We start from the raw sequence: 24606 nt of genomic DNA, 5'->3' as shown, positions 1-24606 counted from the left end.
GTTTGTTTGGGTTTATTTGTTTTATTTTTCTTTTGCCTTCATAACAGTAAGCTGTTAGAAGCTACTTGATTTCTATGTGTGGCAGTATTCTTTCAGAACTGGTCTTCTGAAACTTGTTAGATTTGTGATTTAAGGAGTCAGTTTCACATCTGATCTCAAAATGAGTTTAAATTAAATATTATAATAAGGTATAAAGATGATACTTCACAGTCATTTTGAATGACTTCAGAACAGTAAGACTTTTTTTTTTTTTTTCCCCAAGGGATGGTCCTTTCAGAAATACTTCAAATGATGTTATATTTTGATGATCTTGTTAGGGGAAGGAACTATCTTCACTCCCATGGAAACTGAAAACTCAGTAATTTTAATAAATCAGTAAACTGTTTCTGTGGAAGTACACTTGAATTCCATAGGCTGACAGAACTTGAGATGTCTTCCAACATAGCCTTTTCCTATCGAGCAAGCAAGTAGACTGCAACTTCTGACTTTGTGTTGTTTCTCTGTAATTTGTTTTAGGCCTGGGAAAACCATCTGAGAAGAAACAGATCAATTGTTGTAGATTTATTTCATGGGCAGCTGAAATCACAAGTTAAATGTAAAACTTGTGGACACATAAGCGTTAGGTTTGACCCTTTCAATTTTTTATCCTTGCCTTTGCCCATGGATAGCTACATGCACCTAGAAATTACAGGTGAGTCGTGTTATTTAACTCCCTATCAACTTGCCTGTGCTAAAATAGAAGCTCTACGTAGAATGGATTTCCAAGGAACAGATCTAAAACATTCTAAATTCATTTGTGTCAGCATTTACACTTAAAACACAGTTAAATAATTTTATATTATAGAGCGCAGGAATGTTAAACAAAAATAAAACCTTCAGAATCTGAGTGTAGATGGTCTGCTTTCAATCTTGTTGGAAGAACTTGGTACAGAAACAAAAAATTGAGGTTTTCGAGAACTTTGCTGCTTGTGTTGTGGAGGCTGTCCTTGGTCTGTGTACAGCAAGAACAGGAAAGGTGATAAAAAGCTAAACCGATTTTATTGCCGGTAATAAATTAAAAAGTATAAAATGAAAATCAGGTCTTAGTGGAAAAAGTTACTTCCGTATGAATATGTAATATTTTATTTCCATTAATTCTTTCCTGACTTGCTGACCGTGGCGTTTCTGTTCCCCTTTGAAGTAATCAAGTTGGATGGCACTACTCCCGTTCGATACGGCCTGAGATTGAACATGGATGAGAAATATACGGGTTTGAAAAAACAGTTAAGTGAACTCTGTGGGCTAAAGCCAGAACAGATACTACTTGCAGAAGTGCACAGTTCCAATATAAAGGTAAAAAAAAAAAAAAAAAAGCTGCAAATTTCTTACTGTTATTTGTATATGTTGGCACATGTCCATTCTTCTTGACATTAAGCTTTGTATTCCAGGAATGTGAAATAATTTAACTGAAAGTGTGATTAAACAAGTCAGCTTAGCTGAATCTCTATATGAGCTTCGGTTTATATTGCAGTCTTAAACTGTAGCTCAATTTGTTTTAAATTAAAATCAGAGTAAGCTGAGCAAAGGTAAACATCTTGTAAATAAAATGAGAAGTAAAAGCTTGCAGAAATTTAATTGAATTCATTACTAGTGATATTTTTAGAAAAACATGACATAGTCATCCTGTAACAAATCTCAAGTGAGAGTGCTGTGATGAGCTTAAACACTGTCAAGAGGCTGGAGACTAAAGTAGAAGCTCTGTACAGAGTGCATGATATGCTTACATCGATGCTAAATGATCTGCTTGTTGGCTCTCCTTTCTCCTTTTGGAAAGGTGTAAGAAAGCAGATAATCTGATAGGTGTAATGTTTTCAAAAGAACAAAACGTGTTCAGAGTCACAGAAACACGGACACATCTGACTGATCTTCCCTTTTTCAATGAAGAATTTTCCTCAGGACAACCAGAAAGTCCGGTTATCAGTGAGCGGGTTTTTGTGTGCATTTGAAATACCAGTTCCAGGATCACCTACATCAGCATCAAGTCCTGTGCAGTCAGGTAAAAGAAAACGTTCTTATTTCCTATTCATGTAAAATACTCAGTGCTTAGGAATATAAATACATATATAATAGGAATATAAATAGAAAGTGCAGGAGAAAAACCATACTGCTTAGTACAGTGTAAAAGGTGACACTCAAAAGCAGGACACAAGTCCAAGTTTTGGTCTGCAGGGGTGCTGTGAGCAGTCTCTGTGTGGGCTGATTCAGATTCTTATTATGCTTAAGCCCAGCATAGCGATCTGAAGATCACTAGATACACATTTTAGTTAGAAATATGCAAAATATTTTGTTATTTGTGAGTTGGCTCTGATGTAGGATGTATTTAAAAAAAAAAAGTGTTCAGTTTTTGCTTTTTTAAATTGTTTGTGGTTTCATGGATTGTAAATGCCTGTTATTCCTTGCTCTTGCATACTCTGAGTTCTGCAAAATTTTAGGCAAATAAAGGATTATGACTAAAAGACTACCTAAAAAGCTTGTGATGCATTATGATTGATGAAGCTGAGTAAGAATGTAATTATCTATCTGCAGATATCTCAACTGGATCATCAGCTAATGGAGCACCTAACATAATGATGAATGGGGACCTTCCCAAGCCAACCCTGATTCCAAATGGAATGCCAAATACTGTTGTGCCATGTGGAACAGAACGTAGCCTTGCCAACTGGACTCTCAATGGTCACGTGCCTGTGCTTTCTGATAGTCCATGTACAGGGTACATAATTGCAGTCCACAGAAAAATGGTTAGTAGATTTTGCATTTGTTTTAAACGATTTGTGTAACACCTAGAGAAAGTCAGAGAGGGTATTCTATCTACATCTGTACGATAAATTAATATGTATTTCTTATTAGGGATCATGAATGTTTTCCTACTGTATGTATTCTCTACTGTGTAAGCACCAAGTTATTTGGACGTACAACTCTTGTAGATTTCAATAGTAATGTCTACTGTTGGTGTATTTTTCTTCTGTGAGTATTGGCATGCTTACCACTTCTCTAATGTGAGATGCATACTTGGGTGCTCCCCGGCTCCCTGATTAAATGTTCTAGGATTCTTTGAGCAGAAAAAATCCTTAGAGGAACTACTTGAAATGCTTTTCTTCTCAATTATATGAAACAGCCTTATTTCATACACAGAAACAGTGAAGATGCATAGTGCATTCATAGTTCATTTTGTTGGCATTAACTACTCTTCATAAAAAGCATCTGTATTAGTGTTGAACTCTAAATGCCAAAGTTGGATGGCTGACCACCTCCAATAGCCATGTATTTGGTGTGCACTGTCTTCTTGTCTTCAGAGCCTGTTGACATTTACAGCTTAATGGATGTGGGCTGGGAGGCTATTTTAATTGACTGCATGTTTGTATGAGACTTTTCCTGCTTTGTTCTCTCAAGTTTGGTAGAATTTCTTAGGCGTTGGGTAGAATGCTTTTGAGCCATTATAGCTTGTTAGTTGTACTACTTTGGGTAAGAGGAAAGAGGAACCAATTCCAGCAGTCCTTCAAAAACCTAATTGAAAGGGTCAGTTGTATACAATTTTTGCAAGGCCATAGCAGCTTACTGTACCCAAGTGTCATTAAGCTGGTGTGATGTCTCTGTTGCAAATGAGACATGTAGCACAAAGGCCAATTTGTCTGTGTGGAGTAAGTTGTGTATTCTGTAAATGTAAAGATTTTCTTTCTATACAGAATATAAGCTTGCCTAGTATAGAGGTCATTTGGGAGCAGATAGCAGCATCACTAAGTGTCTGTCTGCATTACAGTGTTGCTGTCTGATGAGAAAAGTAAGAAATGTGCATCGTTTGATATGCAAAAAAAATGTACATAGTTGAAACAGATGTATGTTGATGTGGTGTAGTGCTTAAATAACATTAATAATTAATTAATAGCATTGCTGTGGTACCATAAAATAATACAAAAAGGCTTTCAGGCAGTTTCAGCAAAACTGGAAAAAAAAAAAAAAAAAGATGAAAAATTGCTGGAATAGTGCACTTTTAATAGAATTAATAGTTTGTTTTAATTGCTGAAACCTAAAATGTAAACCAAGGTCAGCATCCTAGTCGTCATGGTAAGAAGAGGTAGTAAATACTTGTATCTGAGTCATTCTTTTTTTCCAATATGCAGATGCGGACAGAGCTGTACTTCCTTTCATCTCAGAAGAATCGTCCCAGTCTCTTTGGAATGCCACTGATTGTTCCTTGCACAGTTCACACACGGAAGAAAGATCTGTACGATGCAGTATGGATTCAGGTTTCCAGGCTTGCCAGCCCCCTTCCCCCTCAGGAAGCTAGTAATCATGCACAAGACTGGTAAGTTTGGCATGCCAGCTTTTGGCTTGAGCTGTGCAATGCTGTAGCTGAGAGATTTGTTTACAAGATTTTAAAAATACTCGGTTTTCATTTCGTGAATTTTCACTTCTCATAAAGCTCTGTTGAATGAATATATGCTTTTAAATGTATAATTAAGTTTTTAATGTCAGCAATTCTAGAAATAATTGTGTGCTTCTATTTCAAGTGATTTCTGCCTATAGATTACATCTAGAGGGTTATTTTCATAAGAATTCATTTCAGAGTCCTGAAGTTTAATAATTTAAAAAAACAAAAACCTTTAAATCCTTGCAGTGTAGCTAAATGCAGCAGGCCTTCCAGTTGCCCTTAAAGATATGCTTGGCACGACTTAATTGGTTCATTCTCATGCTCTGATAACTCATTCAAATGGAAAAATAACACAGCTGCCATGTGGTCCCATTTCATACATCTTAGCAATAAATTACTGCGTAGTTTGTTATGCCAGGGACTTCTAGCAGTCTTGCACATTGTTTCATGTTGTGTTCTCTTCTGTTTTAGTGATGACAGCATGGGATATCAGTATCCATTCACCCTAAGAGTGGTTCAGAAGGATGGAAATTCTTGTGCTTGGTGTCCGTGGTACAGGTAAATCTTTAGACCTAAGGGAATCACTTCAGCAGAAATGTAATCTACGAAAATGGGATTTTGATATATTTCGGTCTTCAGAGCTAATAGCAATAAGAATCAGAAATCTAATTTAACCAGCACCCTCACGTGGCAGACTTGTGCTGCAGAATAACTTTTGTGACTCAGAGCTGTAAGTTCTGCTGACAGAAACCTTAAATTTGGAGAAAGTCAGGAAATCATAAAAACCCAAAAGCCTTTTAACTCCTTACCATCTGCTGTGTGTGTGTGTGTGTGTCTATATGCAAGCACATACATGTACTTGTTCAGGTGATTTGTGGGGATTTCATACAAAACTGAACTTTTAAAGTAAGTACATTATCTGCCCTCAATCATTTCTCTACTGTTCAAAGGGTAAGAACAGAAATAGGATGGTTTGAGATTCACCCTGGGCACATGCTTTGAAATTTTCCCTAACAGACATGCTACTGACAGTTTCAGACCTTTACAGTTAGGTGAATGTGTGTTTGCCTGTGGAAACAAAGCGTTGTATTTATGTGTGCAGCAGGCAGCTGCGTTCAACAATATACACAGGTACACAGGCTGGGATTACTCAACTGCTTCAATTTCTCGTGGGTATTAAAATTCTGTACTAAACCAGTCCTAAAAATCGTTTTGTAAAAATGTCTGTATTTTTCTTAGAAGTGTGAAGTAATGTAAAATTGGACATGTTTTGGGCAGTGTACATCCCACGTCTTTTTGTCTTAGATTTTGTCGTGGCTGTAAAATTGAGTGCACAGAGGATAGAGCTTCTGTTGGGAATGCTTACATTGCTGTAGACTGGGATCCAACAGCACTCCATCTACGCTACCAGACGTCCCAGGAACGGGTAAAATTGCAACAGAAACCCTTTGTTATTCTGTAGTAGTTCACCAAGATGAAGTTAATAAATAGATTTTTCTAAGGGTGCCAGTGTCAAACAGTTATCCCTAGTTAACCTGTTTGATTCATTGAGTCTGCAAAACCAATCTAAAGATAGTCATGTAGCTGAGTTGAACTCAACCAGCTATTCAGAATTCTGTGCTCTACAGATTGTTTTGTAAGCTGAGAATAAGGACAGATTATTTGTATGTTTGCCTCTTCATAATTGAAACATATTTTTGCTAGAATTTTTTGCATCTGGTTTCCATTCTTAATTAGCGTAGGATGTTATTCGTGTGATACTGTGAACAGAGGCTTCCTCTGAGCAATTTGTGTGTGTTTCCAAGTCGGATACAGTTCTATCTCACTTCAGATTGTAGAAGAGCATGAAAGTGTTGAACAAAGCCGCCGAGCTCAAGCAGAGCCCATCAACCTGGATAGTTGTCTTAGAGCCTTCACCAGTGAAGAGGAACTGGGTGAAGATGAGATGTACTACTGTTCCAAATGCAAGACCCATTGTTTGGCTACAAAAAAACTGGATCTTTGGAGGCTTCCTCCCATTTTGGTATGGTATTGTTTCATTTTCCTCCACAGCAATAAAAGCAAAGGGCATTGGTTAAAGATTTGAATTGCTAATTGTCATCTTGTTCTGACTAAGTTGTGTTTTTGCTCATGGTCTCAGGAGGGCCCTGACTTAGTTTGCAGCACACGTTTCTGTAATGCAGGCAAATAACTTGAAATAAATCTCATATCCCTTTGAATCTTTTTAGCTGAAACACTGCAGCAAGTGATGGCATTTTGTATTCTGTTTCATCTGCTCTGACAGAGTTCACACTTAAACAATCTTTTTGGCAATGTGATTTTTTTGTCTAGTTGTGTAACCACCTCCTTTGTTTCTTTCAAACTTGGTAGGTTATGCAAAACACCACTAAATTTGTCACTGAAGAGAAGCAACTTTTCCATCATTTCCCTGTGAAAATATTAGTTCCACAGTGCACACTGTCACATACTACATGGTTAATGTTTTATTAATAAATGATAAAATGTGTCTGCTTTGGGGGGAAAAAATACATTTAACAGTGAAATTACTCTGATATAATACTTTAATTTTTTTAACATATTTCTCTCCTTAGATCATTCACCTGAAAAGATTCCAGTTTGTAAATGGCCGCTGGATAAAATCTCAGAAAATTGTTAAATTTCCCCGAGAAAATTTTGACCCAAGTGCCTTTTTGGTACAAAGGGATCCAAGTCATTTTCAGAGAAAACAATTAACTCCTCAAATTGACGAAATTCCTGAAGCACGGATTCTTCAAGGGGACGCTAAAAAAGTAGATCTGCAGATCACTTATTCAACAGAAGGAGATGTGAACAGAAGTCCATCATCCCTTAACACTGCTAATGTCATGAATAATATCAAAGGTAGGTAATTATTAGGTAGAATTCCATTAAATGCTGATAATTGGGAAAAATGATATGTATATATATATGTATATATATATATGTGTGTATATATACATATATATGCATTACTAATATATATATATAATGCTAAATCACTACATTATTTTGAAACATTCACCACTTCTGTTTTTTGCCTTGGAAAACTTAATGAAGCTTTACCATTTTTTTAAAAAAAAGAACATTACAGAATACTGGTACTGTCCATGTCTGTGTACAGCGGGCAGAATTCAGTCTGAGGAGCATGCTTCTACATGAGATTTAAATGGGAGTGTTGGTGGGGGTGTGTGCACAGCTACTTCTACTTTTATATGGAACACTGTTCTCTTAATATTTATTATTATTATTATTAATATTATTATTTGCGAAAGTCTGGACGGTGTGTTTCCTTAGCCTAATAGTCCACATGTTTTCCGTTCTAGCATCTCCATCTCTGGGAAGGAAGAGTGGAACCAGCTGTCCTTCAAGTAAGAACAGTAGCCCAAACAGTAGCCCAAGGACTTTAGGAAGAGGCAAAGGGCGCCTGCGGCTACCGCAGCTGGGGAAAAACAAACTGTCAAGTAGCAAAGAAAACTTGGATGGAAGTAAAGAAAACTGCACTGACCAGGAACAGAAAATTGCTTCTGATCGAAGTGATGCTTTTACGAGGGGGCAGAATTTGGGTGGTAGTCAGAATGAACTGTATACTGAACTGTATACTGCTCAGGACAGTGAGGTAACTCTAGCCAACGGATACATCTGTGAGCAGAACGCGTATAGCAACGGCAGTATCAACGGCCAGATTGATAGCCACAGCGAGGAGGATATTGCAGATGACCAAAGAGAAGAAGTTTGTGTTAACCCTATTTACAACCTATATGCAATTTCGGTGAGTTGGCTTTTTGTGCGAGTAAACTATCTTGGTGGCATTGATTGACTGGACGTGTTTATTGTATTCATTACAGAAAGTAAAGGTTGATCAAACAGGAGAAAAAAGTGTAGTCAGCAAAATAAATTTGCCTTTAAAACTGAGTGAGAAGTACGTCTCTGCTTAGTGCTTTTTGTGCTTGGTCATATCCAGTCATTTAATAAAAAAAAAGGGTAAAAGCAAAACAGAATTAGCAGGAACACTGTGATATTCTTTATGAGATGAGAAAAATAATGTGAAAATTTGATAGCAAAAGAAATTGAAGGACAGAGGGAGACTGGCTGTGGGTGGGGAATGTTCAGCTGCTGGGGCCAGTGTGCACGAGGTGTCTGGCGCATGCAGTGTGCTGCTACTTCAGAGGAAAGAGATTTTGTTTAAGAGAGTCTGTGTCATTTAAGCATCTTTGGCAGGCATAGATTGTCGTCAACCATTGCTCCGTAAAAAATGGTGAATTTGTTCTGTGAATTCTCAGCTGTGATGTCTGAGCGTGAATTTTTTTCTTCTTTTTCCTCAGTGCCATTCAGGAATTATGGGAGGGGGTCACTATGTCACTTATGCCAAAAACCCAAACAACAAGTGGTACTGCTACAATGACAGCAGCTGTAAGGTAAATCTTCTCTTGTAACAAATTGCAGCCTCAGGTATCTAGATTCAAAGAAACTTGTTTTGTGTGAACTCTTCTTTTAAAATCATGAACATCTCAAATACTGCTTCATTTAATTATTCTTGTGGCATTTTTGTTTTTTAACTAAAATTGTACATGATGCTTCTTTCAAGTTAACATTTGTTCATCAGCTGCTATCATGTGGTTAAGGGAAGATGCTTGTTTTGTACAAAGATAGAAATGCTTCTGAAAATGGAAATCCAAGAATGTGTTTTCATGACACTTGTTGTTTTGTATTCAGTGACTGAATAATTAAGTTCCAGTATTTCTGAGTATTTGCATTTGGCTCTATGAAATTTGTTACACTTTCCAAGTAAATAATGGAGCCTGATAACTGTAATGAGGAAGGCAGAAAGCATGATCCTTCTAGTTGTGAACAGCCTCTAAAGAGTACCGTTTCCAAGGCAATTGTGAGTATTGTAAGTCGAGTGACAGTAACACAGTTGTACCAATGTGTATTTCAGAGCGTGTTTTTCTGTTCTGCAGGAATTGCATCCTGATGAAATTGACACCGACTCTGCCTACATTCTTTTCTATGAGCAGCAGGGGGTGGACTATGCACAATTTCTGCCAAAGATTGATGGCAAGAAGATGGCAGACACGAGCAGCATGGATGAAGACTTTGAGTCAGATTATAAGAAGTACTGTGTTCTGCAGTAAATGGATGGTCTTCAACGGGCAGTTTGATGAGTATGAGGGATAACACCCTGAAACTTACATTTGGCAAAATGTTATTGGGACAGATAAGCTAAGTGTAGTTATTGTACCCTGTGATCTGAAAGCACAAAAAGAAAACCCTAACTAAACAGCAGTTAATATAGAGATAGTATTGTTTCGTTCTGTTGTCTCACTACATGCTCTAAATGTTTCTGATGTTAAGACATCAGGCTGAGACTGCCATTGGCCTTTAAATAAAATGGTTTGAGAAAAGCCGACAAGGACCAAATAAGAGCTAAATTTAATAGTCAAAATAAGAGCTAAGCAAAATAGTGTAGAGTTCATCACCTATTCTAACGACCCCCTACATTTCTCCTTAGATTTAAAATATGGGGAAAAAATGTAGTGTTGTCTTTGGACAACATGATGTTGCTACCTCCTTTTTCCTGCAGTTTTATTGCATTTTACTGGCAAAATGGGGAAAGAAAGAGAATGGAAAGTAGACAAATTTAAAGAATGAACACCAGAAGTAGGAAAGCTTTCCAGTTTTGCCACCACTAATGTATCAGTTGCTTTCTTTCTATATGTTGGGAGCACAACCAAATCCTAATTTGGAAAGAGATTAATTTCTACACTTGAATGGTTTATTTTACCTGTGTTTTCTCCACGTGTTGGCTGTGCAGATCAACATGTTTCAGGAATGGCTTTTCTGCCTGAGAAGTGCTATCTTAAGCTTTTGAGATGCCTCGAGAAGAAACTTCAGGTTGAAGAGAGTAGCGGTGATTGCACGCGCGGTGTCTTAAAATGTGCACATTGCACAAGATGTTCCCAGCTTTTGGAAGGAAAGATGCTTGAGCTTACGTTTCATGACTGGTGTTGCTTTTAAGTTTGCACTTTTAAAAAAAATTCATATAATTCAAAAACAGTTTGTTTTTGTTGTTGTAAGGGCTCTGGAGTGAATGGCTGTGAATTAACCCACTGTGTATTTCAAACCAATAAGAAGCTGTGGTTGTCAGGTAGCTATCGTAGCATTCATGGGTTTTTATTTTTTTTATCCATTTCTTAATTTAAGAAGGTTTCTTTCTTTCAAAATTCGGTTGCCTTTTGGAATCTTCTGTTTTGCAACAGGTTATGCATATACTTGCAATTAAAACAGTTTTCGTACCCTCGCAAGATGCTCTTTTGAGTTAATGGGCTTATTGCATTGAAGGAGAGAACGAGCAAGTCTTGGCAGAGAGCAGAAAAAAGATGGTTATTTTTTGAATAGGCATTTCTTGAAACATTTTCAGTGTTAAAGCGTTAGCATATGTAAATGAAATGTTTCACACTTTCACCCCTTTGTTCTTCAGCTGAATCTAAGATCTTACTGATTTTGTCACGTGTCATCTTCCAAATTATTTGGATTTTCTATTCTCACTAACAGTGGATATTTACCTTGCTGATTTCTGAAATAAATTTTAGGCTTCTTTTTAATGTGTTTTACAAGAATGCCAAGCCTACCAGTAAGTGTTCAATTTTCAGAAGGATCTGGGTTTTATCTATTTAAGAAATTCTATCAGCTGATCTTGCTGTCTGTGTTCAAGCTGAAACCTCCCAGTCTGCGGAGGCCATGCCTCTGTCAGGGCAGCAGATCAGTTCCAAAATAAGTATTGTCTTACTTGTGAAGTGTTGCTCCCTATCCCATATGCTCTTTTATCTCTAAAGTGATCTGAACATTGAGACTGAAGAAAAATTGTGAACATCTAGGTTAGAAGCTTTTTTCGGTTCCCATTTTTCTATTCCTCCCTTCCCAAACTCCATGAAAAGTGAAAGATTTTTCAACTGATTTACTTTGAAATGTTTTATTTAAGCAGGTAGCACAATCTACTAATGTTATTTGATCTTCTGTGTTTGTTACATTGGTTGTAATTAATTTTTTTTAAATTAAATTAATTCATGATTTAGTAGTAAATTTATTAAGTTAACTATTAACTACATTCACTTTGTAAATTATTGTATAAAGCTTATTGACAATGCACTGACTTTAGAAAGATGTTAATGTACATAAATACCTTGTAAATAAAATAGTGTTGATGTACTGGAATATGAGCTGTATTAAAAAAAGGTATTGGTAATTGTATATGGAGTGAACCTGTTTATCTGTAACTATATTATTCAAACAAATTAAATACTGTGGATGCAGATAGTGTCGCTTCTTGTCAGATATTTCTAACAGCTCTCTTCCTCAAAGTTCCTGTGCTCTTTTAATGAAGCTCAGATGTCAACTCTGCGAACTGAAAAATACATGTGTGAGTAAGTCCTTGTCATTTCCCAGCATTGCTCGTAGCAGTGCTAAAATTACTCGATAGTTCTGAGGTTTAAGTTATTTTACTTCTCCATTTGAGGACGTGCCGTTCAGGTTGTAGTGTTCGTCCATTTAATCCTATTCAAAATGTGTTCAGTGAGAACCACAGGTGGCAGCTGGGGGTTGGACTGATGGTCCTGTGGGTCTTTTCCAACCTCGGTGTCTCTGTGATTCTGTGCCAGGTTGGACGGGGTCCTGGGCAACCTGATCTGAATGTGTACGTTTGGTGGCCCTGCTAGGCAGGGGGGTTGGAACTACATGATCCTTGAGGTCCCTTCCAACCCAGGTGATTCTGTGATTCTGTGATTCTGTGAGCTTTGGTATCGGTCTGAAAAGCCTCGTGCACTGAATTGCATTTAATTAAGCAATGCTCTCATTTTTTCTGCGCTGTATTTTTGCTGTTGGATCTCAGATCGTTGATGACTGAAAGCACAGCGGGCGAATTTGAAATTGCTAACTAACCGCGCCTGGGAATCCTTCTGCAGATTATTAAAGGTAGGGGGGAGGTAATTTTTAACACTTAATTATTTTTGTGTGTTTTGGGCAACTGAAATTGAAGCTATAAAACTTCATTCCGGGTTCCCGTACAGCGATAAACGAGGCCGTTGGAGGCCTCAGCGCAGGCCTCGCTGTGGCGGCGGCCCGGGCGGCTGCGGCGCCGCGCTGCTCTGTGGAGCTGCGGCACCGCGCGAGGGCAGCGCAGCCCCGCGGCCGCGCGGCGCTCAGGCGGAACGAGGCCTTTTGTGGAGCCGCGGTGAGGAAATGCGAGCGTTGCGGTGCTGGGGACGCCTTCGGCCCGTTGTTTATCGCCGCAGGGTTTTGCCTCACCAGGTAAAACGACTTCTAAAGCTAGATTGCTTCGTGGCACAGGAGAATCTGAGGTGGTGGTTGGTAATGCTGTGCTGAGGCGTTTCTTCAGTGTTTGTTGTATAACTGGTAGTTGTTCTAGAGCAAGCGGAATTCTTGTTTTGGTCAGTGGACATAACTTACAATTCATACAAAAATCACAGGCTAAAGGCAAATGCAGGTTGAGAAGTGTGGTTCTTCATCAGGGCTGTGGAGCAGTGCAGCCGTGCTGCTGCTGATGGCTCTTCACCTGTGGTCTGGAGGATGAAACTGCTCCCACAGCCAGCAAAGGAAATTCTCCTCTATCTGAAGGAAAGGACTCACATGGAGCACAGGCAGTCGTAGTTTCCAGCCCGTAGTTTTAGCAGAGAGCTGCCTTGTTGGATGGAAGAGGAAGCGTTCCTTGTATCTCAGATGCGTAGCACAGATTTGCAAAGAAAAGAGAACCAATATTTTCTCAAATATTCTTTTTAGTGAGAATTGAGTGACGTTTCCTCTAGAATCTTTTCATTGACTGATTATTCTTCAATGCATGCCACTGCATTGCTGATGTGCCCTACTGATAGGTTTTAGTTGAAGCAAAATATCACATTAGCGAAGTGAGAAGTCAGAGGCAAAATCAACCATTTAAACATTGGAGTGGTATCAGCTCTGAGGCAAACATGCAGAAATAAGGGGCAAAAATCAATCTTGCTATTGTTTGGATGCAAGCTTGCAGATAGGTTGCACTTCAGAAGTAAAATATTGCTTGAGGTTGTATGCACTCATTGGTTCGTGGGATTTCTCAAAAGAAGGAAGCAGAAACCCAACAGCTCTGATAAGCAGATTGAAACCGAACTGTATTTTCATTTGAATCTATTGTTTTGTTTATGAAAGGTAGGTTTTGTATTTTCTCTTGCCTCTCTTGGTCAGTACTGCAAGTACTGCAATTTGATAACAATGATATTTATTCTTAAGCAGCAATCCATTTCAAAAGTAAATGAAATGATCTTAGATACGTGAAGGGTTTGCTCTCGGAAACTGTCTGAAACAAGGATCTCAAGGTGCTTGATGTATGAGCACTTGGTCACGTATTTACTTCTTGACTGTGTATAGCACTGAGACATTTCCTCTGAGCAGCCACTAACTATACGAGACTTACTGTTAATTATAATCATGACTTGTTTTCTTTTTTTCCCAAAAAAGGAAGTAAATCTGGCAACTGGACTGAAGACCAGAGTAAGATGGCCTATCAGGAGTTGCATCACTAGGTGTTTGTTTGGTTTCAAATGTTTCCAAAAACAGTGTCGTTACATTTAGCTGGAAATGAACTATTGTTCTTATTTTTGGGCCCTTGAAGATGCTAAACAGATAACCAAATAGGGTGCATCAGGGCCTTCCTTGGACAGGGAAGCTGGTGTCTCAGTGGAAATGACACAGACTGTGCTGTAGTTATCAATTGTAATTGGAGCATTGAACAACGGCACTTGTTCAGCGTAGCCTTTGCTGCCTTAGAATAAGGGATCATGCTTGTGATAATTTCACAGTGGTGTTTGCTTCATTTGTGCATTTGCAGTGTTGAAAAACTAATTTAAAGAATATCACCTATGGTTGCTCCTATCACGGATTTGTCCTGTTAAGGCTTTGAAAGTGAAATAATGATAATCTAGTTACCTAAGATGTTTGTATGTACTGTTTTTGGTAGTAAAGCTGGATTCAGTTCTGAAGTGTGCCACAGGCCGTGAAGTAGATGAAGGGATCAGCGCTGCCAAAAAACTGCAGCTGCTTTTTGCTGTTCAATGCCTTTTGCTTCGGAAATGAAAACCGTGAGGTCTGTCTGAAATCAACAAAACCATCTTGGCCTGAGCAGATTGACAAAGTGGCCTGTGTTAAAGCTCTGCCCCTTCTGTGTGTCAGCGGTAGGCTGGTAGCCTTTGTGTAGAGGCTATCAAGTCTGAGAACTAAGGCTGTTTTTTTTCTCCTGTTAGAGAGAGGGGGAAACAAGCAGACGGGAAGGTAACTTCTCATGCTGAGAACTGTGTTTGCATCAGATTGGAAAGTGTGAATGTCCCAAGTCCTGTGAGTGCCCTGCTGCCAAGAGGAGTTGACTGCTGTCACTTCCCCCTAAATCTTAAAAACTCAACTCCACAAGTGATTTTTATCTTTACACCATTGTTTAAATCTGTTCTGAAGCTGCCAGTTGTGGCTGGAGTGTATCCTCTTGCTCCCTGAGCTCCCTTTAGCTAGCACAGGAGGTTGTGTCACTTATTTTCTCTATATTGCCCATTTGTCCATTATCTACAGATTGGGGCCATTAAACGCCCTGAGAAAGCACACAGACTGTAGGCATGGCTGTCCTTGGCTGGCTGAATGCCCACAGGATCAGCGTATGTATTCATTTCAGCTTTTGTTGTACCTTTTTTCCCTTAGGACCAGTAAATGGAGGCACGAAATTAGTGAAATGCAGTCATTCGTGCTTGCTGATTTATTGTTTCATGAAAATAATCCTGACAGAATCTTGGAAGATTGTGCCTTTTGTTTGGGACCAACCTCCAGCTTCCTCGTTCACGTGTAAAAGATTTCCTGTTACTGAAAATTAGCAGCAGTGTGTGATAAGGGCTGCTCAGCATATTGGCCACAAACTGGAATACTAAGATTGCTTTTCGATTTAATGAAAACAAGGATTTTTTGAGCACGTTTACAGAATCCAGAAACGCTGCTCTTCCTGCTGGTTGATCTCTTAATGAGCCTTAGTTCACAAAGGAACCAAAGCACATGGATGAAATCCTGGCTTTTCTGTTACATAAAATTCCTACATTTGGATGCCTGTCTTCTATTCAATAACATCTATTTCTGCTCCTCACCAAGGCAGAAACTCTTTTCATTGATCAAAAAAAAAGGTATGTTTCTTCATTCCAACTGAGCGGATGGAGGTTGTTCTGTACTGTCTGTTGCTTCCACCTGGTGCAACATAGATTAGACAAGTAGACAAGCACATCTTCTAACTTACTCTTCCCTTTTACTACTGTCCTTTCACTACTTCCCAGCATGCTGTGACTTGGGTTATCTTTACACCATCCATTGGAGAGGTTTTGTTTAAGCAGATAGAAGAAATGAACAAAGCAGGCAAATAAATGGCAGAAGTGGTGGTTAGTTTTGAAATCATAGAAATAATCTGAGGTACCAATAGCTTGGGCTTTAACCCAGCCCTACAGGACAACAGAGAAAAACTTGGCCAGATGAGGCTGCTTGTTTAAAATTTGCTCAAAAATGATAAAGGAAGTGCAGCATTCAGCTGGACCCTCTTCGTGTTTTGCATACAATGGCTGAGATGGTTTGCAGATTAAAAATTGTCCCTTCACTCAGTGCAGCATTTTGATGGAGAAAATATTTATGTGTGTTATAAATAAGCCTTGGCCTCCTGATGAGCTGCAGGAAAACTGAAGGGTTCATGCTAAGAACTGGATGACAACATAGGAAAGCTGCTGCTTCAGAGCCAGGAACAGGATCCAGCACCACCAGTGCTGAATTAAGAAAGCTTTACAAAATATGCTTGCCTTATGATGTTTGGAGTAAGGAGACAATGCGAGGAACAGTGTGATTACAAACATGTGGCCCTTAATATTGTTACATCCCTCCTAAAAGTGCTTCGTAGACGTTTGACAGTTGTCCCCATGCACTGCTCTCCGTGCTGGTGCCGTACTGAAGTGTAGTGTGAGGGGAAAGAGGATGCAGGATTTATTTATGAGGCCTTGTTTATGAAGATGAACTCAGCAGCAGGGAGTGGATGGACGTGTGCTGAGGTGACACGGCCTCAAAGTAAAGTGAAGATGAGGACAGTGAGCACAGCACACAGCAGCAGCGCATCCTGCCTGGGGGGAGGCAAGTGCCCCGGGCTGGGTTAGCAGGAGCCCGGCCAGCACAGCGGGGGAAGGGATCTCTCAGAGACTTGAGTTCATTGCCAAGCTTACAGGAGTAGAATGGACTGGGTTTTAAAGCTCTGATGGTCAGAGGTTTACTTGGCAATCTAATCAATGCTCCACCTGGATTCTGGATGTTTTTCTTTTGTGCTCAGATCCATCAGCAAATGGAACAGAAAGTCAGCTGAGGTTTTGCTAGGTGATGTTTTCCTTTTGACGTGCGAGAATGCTGCTTGGAGACTTTTAAATCAAAAATATTCACAGTGGGGAAGAATGCTTGTTCAAGGGGCAGGAAAGGATTCCTCACAGGAAGACCCAGATGATGTATATTGACCGCTTGTGTTTACAATCTTGCTCATAAGCAAGTGAATTGGAAATGTTTGCTTGCCCATGTGGTCTTTTTATCTTCAGCTTTGCTTACAAAATGTTCCTGTTTAAAATACATTTGATAAAATGTTGGCAGCATATCAGAGAACTAATGTGAACATGGGGTGTGGACAAAGATGTCACAGCAGGTCTTTAAACTTCTTACCTTTTCCCCTTGCTGTATTTCTTTAAATGATTGAATGAAATAGAAGTTAGGATGCTGCTGCCTCTGGTGATGTTTTCAAATAACAACTCAGATAATGAAGTCATTAAATGCTGGTTTAGCATAATCCAGGGATCTGACTGCTCAGTAAGACACGAGGCAGACTAGCAGCAGTTTAGAGTGGTAAAAATTAAGAGTGACCTGAAGAATTAGCGGCTCTGAGCACAAAATCTGTAGGAATCAGAAGCCTGACTTTGTCTAACTGACTTTGATGTAACTGGGACAAAAAGCGAGCTGTATTTTAAAGTAGCCTTCTCTTTCATGTGAGCGACAGGCAGGCTAATACAGTGAGAAGCTGAGTGTGAAGAAGAGTAGAGTTCAAACAAATTAAGAAGAGTCGGGAGTTGATTAAAGGGAAGTAAGGGATAAAATACAGATGTGAGGATCCCCTCTAACACTTCAACCTTCGCAGGGTTGGGTCTCCCTTTACCGGCCGGTTTTTGATGTTCTGGGGTAGAAAGCAAACACCTCCTTTACTTCAGCTTTTGTGTTCAAAGCAGCATTGACCCTTTGTCTAACAAGTGCTGGGGCAGGTTATAAATCTGTAACTTTGCATTTCACCTTTTGTATCTTGCTTAATGACCTTTTAAAAATAAATGCAGTGTGGCTGAAGGAAACTGTATCAGGAATGGAAAAGCTGACACTATGCAACCTGAGCTCTGATTTTTTCAGATCGCTCCACTCCGTTAAACAAAACTTCTTTTCTTTGTGGTTTAAAAAAGAAAAGAAAAGAAGAAAAAGGGGAAGAAATGGGACGGGGGAGTGTTTTTGTGTTGGGTTCTGTCTGGTAGTTTCAACTGTGAACTTCTTGCTGGAAAAATGCTGCAGTTACTGGCCTACAGAGAAAGGCCTGCAGTCATCCGACTGTGCAGACAATTTCTCAGCACAAATACCTGCAATTTTGTTTTCAGCTGTTTATGGAAAGCCTGCTGTTCAGGGGGATGCTTGCAGGAGCCACTGGGACTGCCTTTGTTTGTTTATGTGCGTGAAAAGAATCGTTTCAGATTCTGATCAGGTTCTTTTGCTGTTTCCCACAGTACTAAATTTAATATATGTAGCTTTAAGATGAAAAAAGTCATACTATCTTTTATCTATCTCCATGAGAACGTGTACTATCCCTGAGGATATCTTACTGTAAAACGTCAAATTTCTCCATCTCAATGAAAGGAAAACTAAACTTTCCCACCATTTAGACCAGTGTGATATTTTATTGTGGTGTTTTAAAGCACATTTTGGATCTGTGTATACAACAGCAAAGCACTGACATTATTTTCTGTTGTTTATGTATTTCGCTTAAAACAAAAGATCGCTCTGGAGGGGAGGCATCCGAGGAAGAATCCTTGCAGAGAGAACCCAGGTTGATTTTGGGTGGCGGCTCTGGTTTATCAGCTGCAAACACCCTGAACAATTGAGGGCTTCAGCCCACCTGCAGGTGCCTTTACCACAAATAATTTTAATGTAGAAAATCCACGGCAGCTGAACCGACTGTCATCTGCAAGCTGTAGCAATGGTTCTCCAGTAATGTTACTCCTTCAATCCCTCAGATGGTTGGGATGCCAAACACCAAGCAGGGCCGCGCTATGGGCGGTCGCTGGGGCTGTTGGTAGTTTCTTCACGTCTGCAGTTGTGTGCCCTGGCTCAGGATGAATAGATTCAGAGTGAACCAGTTTCCCAGTGCCCTCACAGCCTTTTCTCTGCGGTGAGTCTCTAAATGGCTGCTGCTGCCTATTCTCAGGGTCTAACTGCAAGCCTTCTCTTTTGCGTGTGCTTTTCCTCTGAGTCCCAGCTCTGATAAATGGTCGGTCTGAAAAATGTCTCGGATGCTTCACCTTGCCACAGCAGATGATGCAGGTACCAGCAGGAGGACGGGGAAGCCATGCTGCCTGCTTCGGGGCAGTTCATACACTACGTGCTTGTATCAACTTCTGGGAGTTGCACTCCACCCTATGCAGGACTATTTGTTTTGTTAAAGCCCCGACTCTTCCTTTCAGAATATCAGCATTTCAGTCCAGCCTTTGCACTTATCTGCCACCCTGCAACAGTGAATTCCCTGGCTGTGCGCTTCAGTCCACCAGCTCCAGACCTTTGCACTTTTCATAGATGATCCTGCCTGGGTTACAGATTCACGTGGTAAATTACTGTAATGTGTGCAAAGAACATCCTGCTCCCACAAAAAATATTCCACGTCAATTTGATTTAAAGTGGTATCGATGCCTTGAGCCCGACTTTCTAGAAAGAGGAGAGGAAACAGCACTGTCCACCGGGTGATTTTTGGAGCTGCCAGCTGAGCTTTGGTTTCTTTTGGTTTCTGCTGGTGTGTGGCAGTGATGAGGAGCTCAGCACACCTTACTGCACACCAGTGAGAAATGCAAGCTGCCGCCGCAGCACTAAGTCTCCTTGCTACTGGTATTTGAATTCCTGGCCCTTCTGCCCCAGTGAAAACTGAAATTTAAATACGAACTTAGAATTTTCCAATGGGAATTTCTACAGATCAGTTTAAAAACGTAGAGCTGTTTGTGTAGAGGCCAATTTCTCCCACTGTGGCTCGCTGTTTGTCCTCATGCTTTTGAGCAGTTGTTTTTTCTTATTTATTTGGGCATTCACAGCTGAGTGAATCTCTTAACGTGAAGAGTCGGATAGAGGATTTATACTGATACAGAGCATGACCTCTAAATTCTGTAATATAATTCCTTTGTTTAAACATACAAATTAATTTTCTAACTGGTTTACTCATTAAAAGCTGGTGACGCTGCACATTGCTTTGTCATTTATAATCCTGGGCTCTTCTAAAAGATGGGGGATAAAAAGAAGCAAGGGGTAGATGGAGGAAAAACTTGCTTTTCCAGCTAACGTTACAAATAACATCACTGATAATGTAATGCTCATAGGAATTTGATTGTCACAGATGACTTCTCTTAATAAGAACATATTGTGGTGTTGACTGAGGACATTCTGCAAGGAGCTTCTTTAAGGAAGTGTTGGGCACAAATTCTAACTGAGGAGCATTAAGAGCAATGGAATTAAAGCACGGCCTTTTCTTAGATTCGCTCTCACATAAGTTTGAAGATGAGAAAAAGCAAACAGAAACCCAGCATCAGAGTCAGGAGCACACAAGCAGGCTGGCACTGGGAAGGTTGTACAGAGTTTGCAGTGTGGAGACTGTGATACAGCACTGTGCTGAAAATGATGTTTCCCATGGAGCACCCTGGGATAATTGAGTGCTCTATAATGAGGGTGCAGGATGTGTTAATCATTCCATTTCAGCTCTCTTGGCAGGAATCTGACAGTTGCCTTATAGCAAAGCAGGCGTGGATACTGATGGTTTTACAGCTGCTGCCCATGCGACCAGCAGATTTTATTACTGTGCTGTTCTTACTGATTTTCTGAATGGAGGAGCAAAATACTGCACCTTTTTCATCTGCTCTGCTGGGATAAACTTGTACCAAAAAACGTAAAATAATTTTGTTGTGTTTTAAGCTTTCTCTTTTTACATTTAAGCTCTGTTTAGTTTGGTTAACCAGAAAGCTGAAAGCTTTGGGAAGATCTTTTGCCTGATGAAGCTGAGGCTAGCTTAGCCATTTATGTCTTAACCAGAGTTAGAAAAGGACCTGTTGAAGTGCATGCTTTTATCTCACAGCCGTTTTACAAAGCTCTGTGCATTGCCCCGCGTTACTGAATCGAGCCACTAGGTTTCACCAAACCGTCATCTCCATCTGAAAGCTGCGTCTGCCGCTGAAGTCATTTGGGTCTTCCTGAAAAACTCAGGTGTGTTTTTTCTTTTTAACAGTCTTCATGTGAGGCGTTTATGAATCACGAGCTGTGACTTATCTGTTGCCCGGCCATCTTCTCCCTGTCACAATCTCAAATAATTCCTATGGCTGCAATAAAAATCGCACTGACTTCTTCCCATGCAACAGGAATGTTTGCATTTTATGAGCTTTAATAGCTGTTTTTAAAATAAATCAGTCTTGTATTGTAACTTGTGTAGACATATCTGTGGGATCATAAATCTTAACATCCCGTTTATGCTCTGGCACTGCAGTAATAACAGTCAGGACAATAAGAGCCTGCTTCAGTGTGGGTATTTTTATATGGGTGACACTGGAGTCTCTTTTTGCACTGCTTGATAAGACACTCTGTTGTCTGCCACTCAAATTGCACTAAAATCATCGAAGTAAATGGAGCTGCAGCAATATTTCTGCTTACAACCTGCTTCAGAGCCTTTATCTAACTGTCACAATGCTTGTTCCCAAAAATGGTTCAGTTCTGTCAGTGATCTGGGGCAATGTAAGTCTTTCCCTTTGCTTATTCATGTTTGGAATGAAGTGCTGCACAAAGCCCAGAGCTGTTGGCTGCAGTGAGTTTACCTGAGCAGGACGGGGAGCCTTCAGCACCTTGTTGGCTGTCTGTGTGCCTTCCTCCTTCATTAAGCAGCATCTTTATTTAAACAGATCGCTGTTTTCCTCTTAGATTTATTCCTAGGTTCAACAGGAACTCTTGGATTCCATGACGCAAAATATTGTGTGTTACCACTTGTAAGGAAGTATTTCAGGTGATGTGTACAGCAAAGTCAAATGATTCTAGGTTTTTAGAAATACATCTTTCCTGGTAGAGAATGGCTATGATTTACTCAGGCCTTAATCTCAACATCAGTGCAATCAGCAAGATGTAAAACTTCTGTCTTCCTCTCTAATAAATTCCTCATAACTGCATGCATCTGTAACCTAACCAAGGGCACTTCTCTCACATGCTGGGAACAATGACTGCTCAGTAACCTGGGAATTGACTGGGTGTAGTCATGATGGGTGTAGTCATAATTTTAGTAGATGGAAAGTAATGTATTTTTCTGTGAGGTTTCTTTCACATGACAAAAAAAGAAAAAGGCACTGGGAAATTTAACTACATGAAAGTAGATTATAAGGAAACAAATGCCACAGGTAACAAAGTGATGTCTGTTCTTTTCTTTTTAAATTCAAACTGTTTGAGTACTAAATGTCTGAATTGTTTTAGAATACATTAATCAATAGAAGATTAGAAAATAGCCCAAACTCATCACAATCTTTGAAAACTTTATACCCTTTACATTATAACTTTAAATGTAATTTGCATTCAACTCTAAGAAAGAAAATAATCTCCCAGAGACATTTTGATTAATTGCTGTAGTTAATTTCATTCATAATTTTACATTTTTGACCGATTACAATCAAGTTTTATGGAATATATTCATTTATTTCTGTTAGAAGCCTGAAATTAGGTTTGTATGGGGGGGAAATGCATTTAAACTGAGTACTAAACTGCATGTTCTCATTCTCAGCAGTTGGTTTGGGGGAGCTGTGTCTGTGTTCAGGAGGGCCCTGCCGAGGTCACCATGCTTGCTGCTCCTGCTGCCCTCTTGCTCCTGGAGACTTTTCCCTGCTTCCATCTCCTCTGATTCCTTTTTAACCTGCCTCTGTGAAACAGTTCAGGCTCGAAAATGCCAGTGAATGATTTTAATAGAGAGGCAGCTCGATTTACTCGTGCAGTTGGGGAGGACTCTTGTCTGCATGGTTTGGGTTGCTGGCAGTGACTGGTGCTAACGCAGCAGCCCGTAAGTCCATGGCGATGGGCACTGGCACACGTGGCCTCAGAGTGCTGCCAAGTGGAAGTGCTCTGGAAATGTCCCCTGTGTACCGAGGGCCGTCCATTCCTGCCAGCCCAAAGCAGCTCTAAGTGGAGGAAATCCTCTTGCAGCTTGTTGTTTGCCATCACGTTTGTACAACCTGGGGTGGCAAGGCAGCAAGGCGGGGAAGCTGTGGTACTTTTGTGATCTGAGGGGACAGACTGGGGCCTCCCCTCAGCCTGGAAAGGCCCTCAGAAAATGGCCGCCAGCAGTGGTGGGAGCTGTGGGTGTCTCTGCTTTGCCCAACACCCCGCCGTCCTGAGAGAATGTTTCCTTTATTTTTCTTTCCCTCCACCATTTTTCCTTCAGGTTATTTACAAGCAGCAGGGCAGCCCTTGCTTTTGGTTCCAGCTCTGGCAGCAGCAGGTGCTGCAGCCCAGCACTGCGCAGTGCCATGCCCAGCCCTCAGCCCCAGCCTGGGGCTCTGTGAAACGTGCAGCCTGGGGATTCTCTGTCAGTGCCTCCCTCTCCACGCTGGTTGTCAGGTGGGTGTGAAGCTGGGCTGCTTTCCTGGTGCAGATCTGTTTCTCCATCTCTCAGCCGCTAAAAGCCTGTACTCAGATCAGTCTGATCCAAGGCTGGAGAAGGAGCGCTTTGGGCTTTTAGACATGGACAAGACCCGCTGAAGTGTGCTGTATTCCTACTGCTCAGCCTTACAGTGAATTGGCTCTTTCCTGGCAGCCATCACAGGTAAACCCTGTACCCAAATCCTACTGCCTCTGAAGGATGGAGTTCTCATTAGCTATTTCCAATCTTGTGGTAATCTCCCAAAATAATCTTCCAAACTCTTTTGTGAGAGGAATCTGCCGTTTTGAACACGCATGCTGTTTGTATACTGCTTTCTGAAATCCAAATGATAGTCATGAATGTCAAAGCCACTGCTATCTTTGTTGCTTTAAACCTAAAATATACCACTCTAGAGAACTTTAGTTTCTAGCGTTGTTTCATTTTCTATTAGTTTATGTGACTAAACATTGGGATATAATGGTCTTTAACCCTGGGTCCAATGTATGTAAAATGCATCAACAAAGTTTTGTGTTAGCCTCTAAGTAGGAAAACACTATTTCTTGTTTTGTTTTGTTTTTAGTATTTCTCAATTCTCTCCTATAGCATCACAGGTCAGCTATTAGTTCTTTAGGAGTTTCTGTAGTTTCCTGTTTTCTTGGGAGAGATTTCCTACTAAAATTCATGTGGATACAATTCTTGAAAATCTGTTCCTGAAGCTAGCTGTGAATAACAATTACTTCTCCATAAGGACTATCACAAAAGAAAGCCAAATGTTCCACTTGAAACCTTTCTGTCTTTTAATGTTTTTGACTGAATGGCTGTTGCTATAGATTTGTATTGATTTACTGCATTAATGCTAGTCCTGTTGTTGTCATACTCAGCACCAGAACAGTATGTGTCCACTTGGTTGCCAAGGAGCCTCTAACAAAGAACAAATTGAACTAGATCACTAACACAGATACAGACTGTAGACATGGCCCTCTGCTGTTTGTGTTGCATGCATTCTAACAACTTCCATGAAGCTCACAAGTTGAGTTAAACTTATGGAGCTTGGTGAGGCTTGGGACAGCTTAAAGATTTCTGTAATTGTGACCTGCTGTAACAGCTGGAAATAAGCAGGTGTGCATTAATGTCTGATAAGTCTAGGTATGGGGACATGGAGCTGTTGTCAGGGAGACCACAGTCAGAGAGGACTGATAATCTGCAA

General features: G+C 40.2%; 2 protein-coding genes across 4 annotated transcripts in view; both read left to right on the top strand.

Annotated features, from left to right (window-relative positions):
* Positions 1 to 11736, top strand: part of USP32 (ubiquitin specific peptidase 32) — a 58646-nt gene extending 46910 nt beyond the window's left edge. For all 3 annotated transcript variants that reach the window (XM_052688703.1, XM_052688702.1, XM_052688701.1), the window contains exons 23-34: positions 517 to 691; positions 1181 to 1332; positions 1924 to 2035; positions 2566 to 2777; positions 4158 to 4342; positions 4880 to 4966; positions 5714 to 5834; positions 6240 to 6431; positions 7000 to 7288; positions 7750 to 8195; positions 8749 to 8841; positions 9385 to 11736. In XM_052688703.1, the coding sequence (XP_052544663.1) occupies positions 517 to 691; positions 1181 to 1332; positions 1924 to 2035; positions 2566 to 2777; positions 4158 to 4342; positions 4880 to 4966; positions 5714 to 5834; positions 6240 to 6431; positions 7000 to 7288; positions 7750 to 8195; positions 8749 to 8841; positions 9385 to 9558 (2238 nt within the window). In that variant the 3' untranslated portion in view covers positions 9559 to 11736. The remainder of the gene's footprint in view (positions 1 to 516; positions 692 to 1180; positions 1333 to 1923; positions 2036 to 2565; positions 2778 to 4157; positions 4343 to 4879; positions 4967 to 5713; positions 5835 to 6239; positions 6432 to 6999; positions 7289 to 7749; positions 8196 to 8748; positions 8842 to 9384) is intronic.
* Positions 11737 to 12643: 907 nt separating this feature from the next.
* The window catches only part of LOC128083751 (lysophosphatidic acid receptor 1-B-like), a 37991-nt gene continuing 26028 nt past the window's right edge, over positions 12644 to 24606 (top strand). The window contains exon 1 of the mRNA XM_052689296.1: positions 12644 to 12730. The gene's annotated coding sequence lies outside the window, so the exon portion shown is untranslated. The remainder of the gene's footprint in view (positions 12731 to 24606) is intronic.

The sequence above is a fragment of the Tympanuchus pallidicinctus genome, unplaced genomic scaffold, assembly GCF_026119805.1.
Source record: "Tympanuchus pallidicinctus isolate F22 unplaced genomic scaffold, pur_lepc_1.0 scaffold24, whole genome shotgun sequence".
Classification (NCBI taxonomy): Eukaryota; Metazoa; Chordata; class Aves; order Galliformes; family Phasianidae; genus Tympanuchus; species Tympanuchus pallidicinctus.
This window is presented reverse-complemented; position numbering and strand designations above follow the sequence as displayed.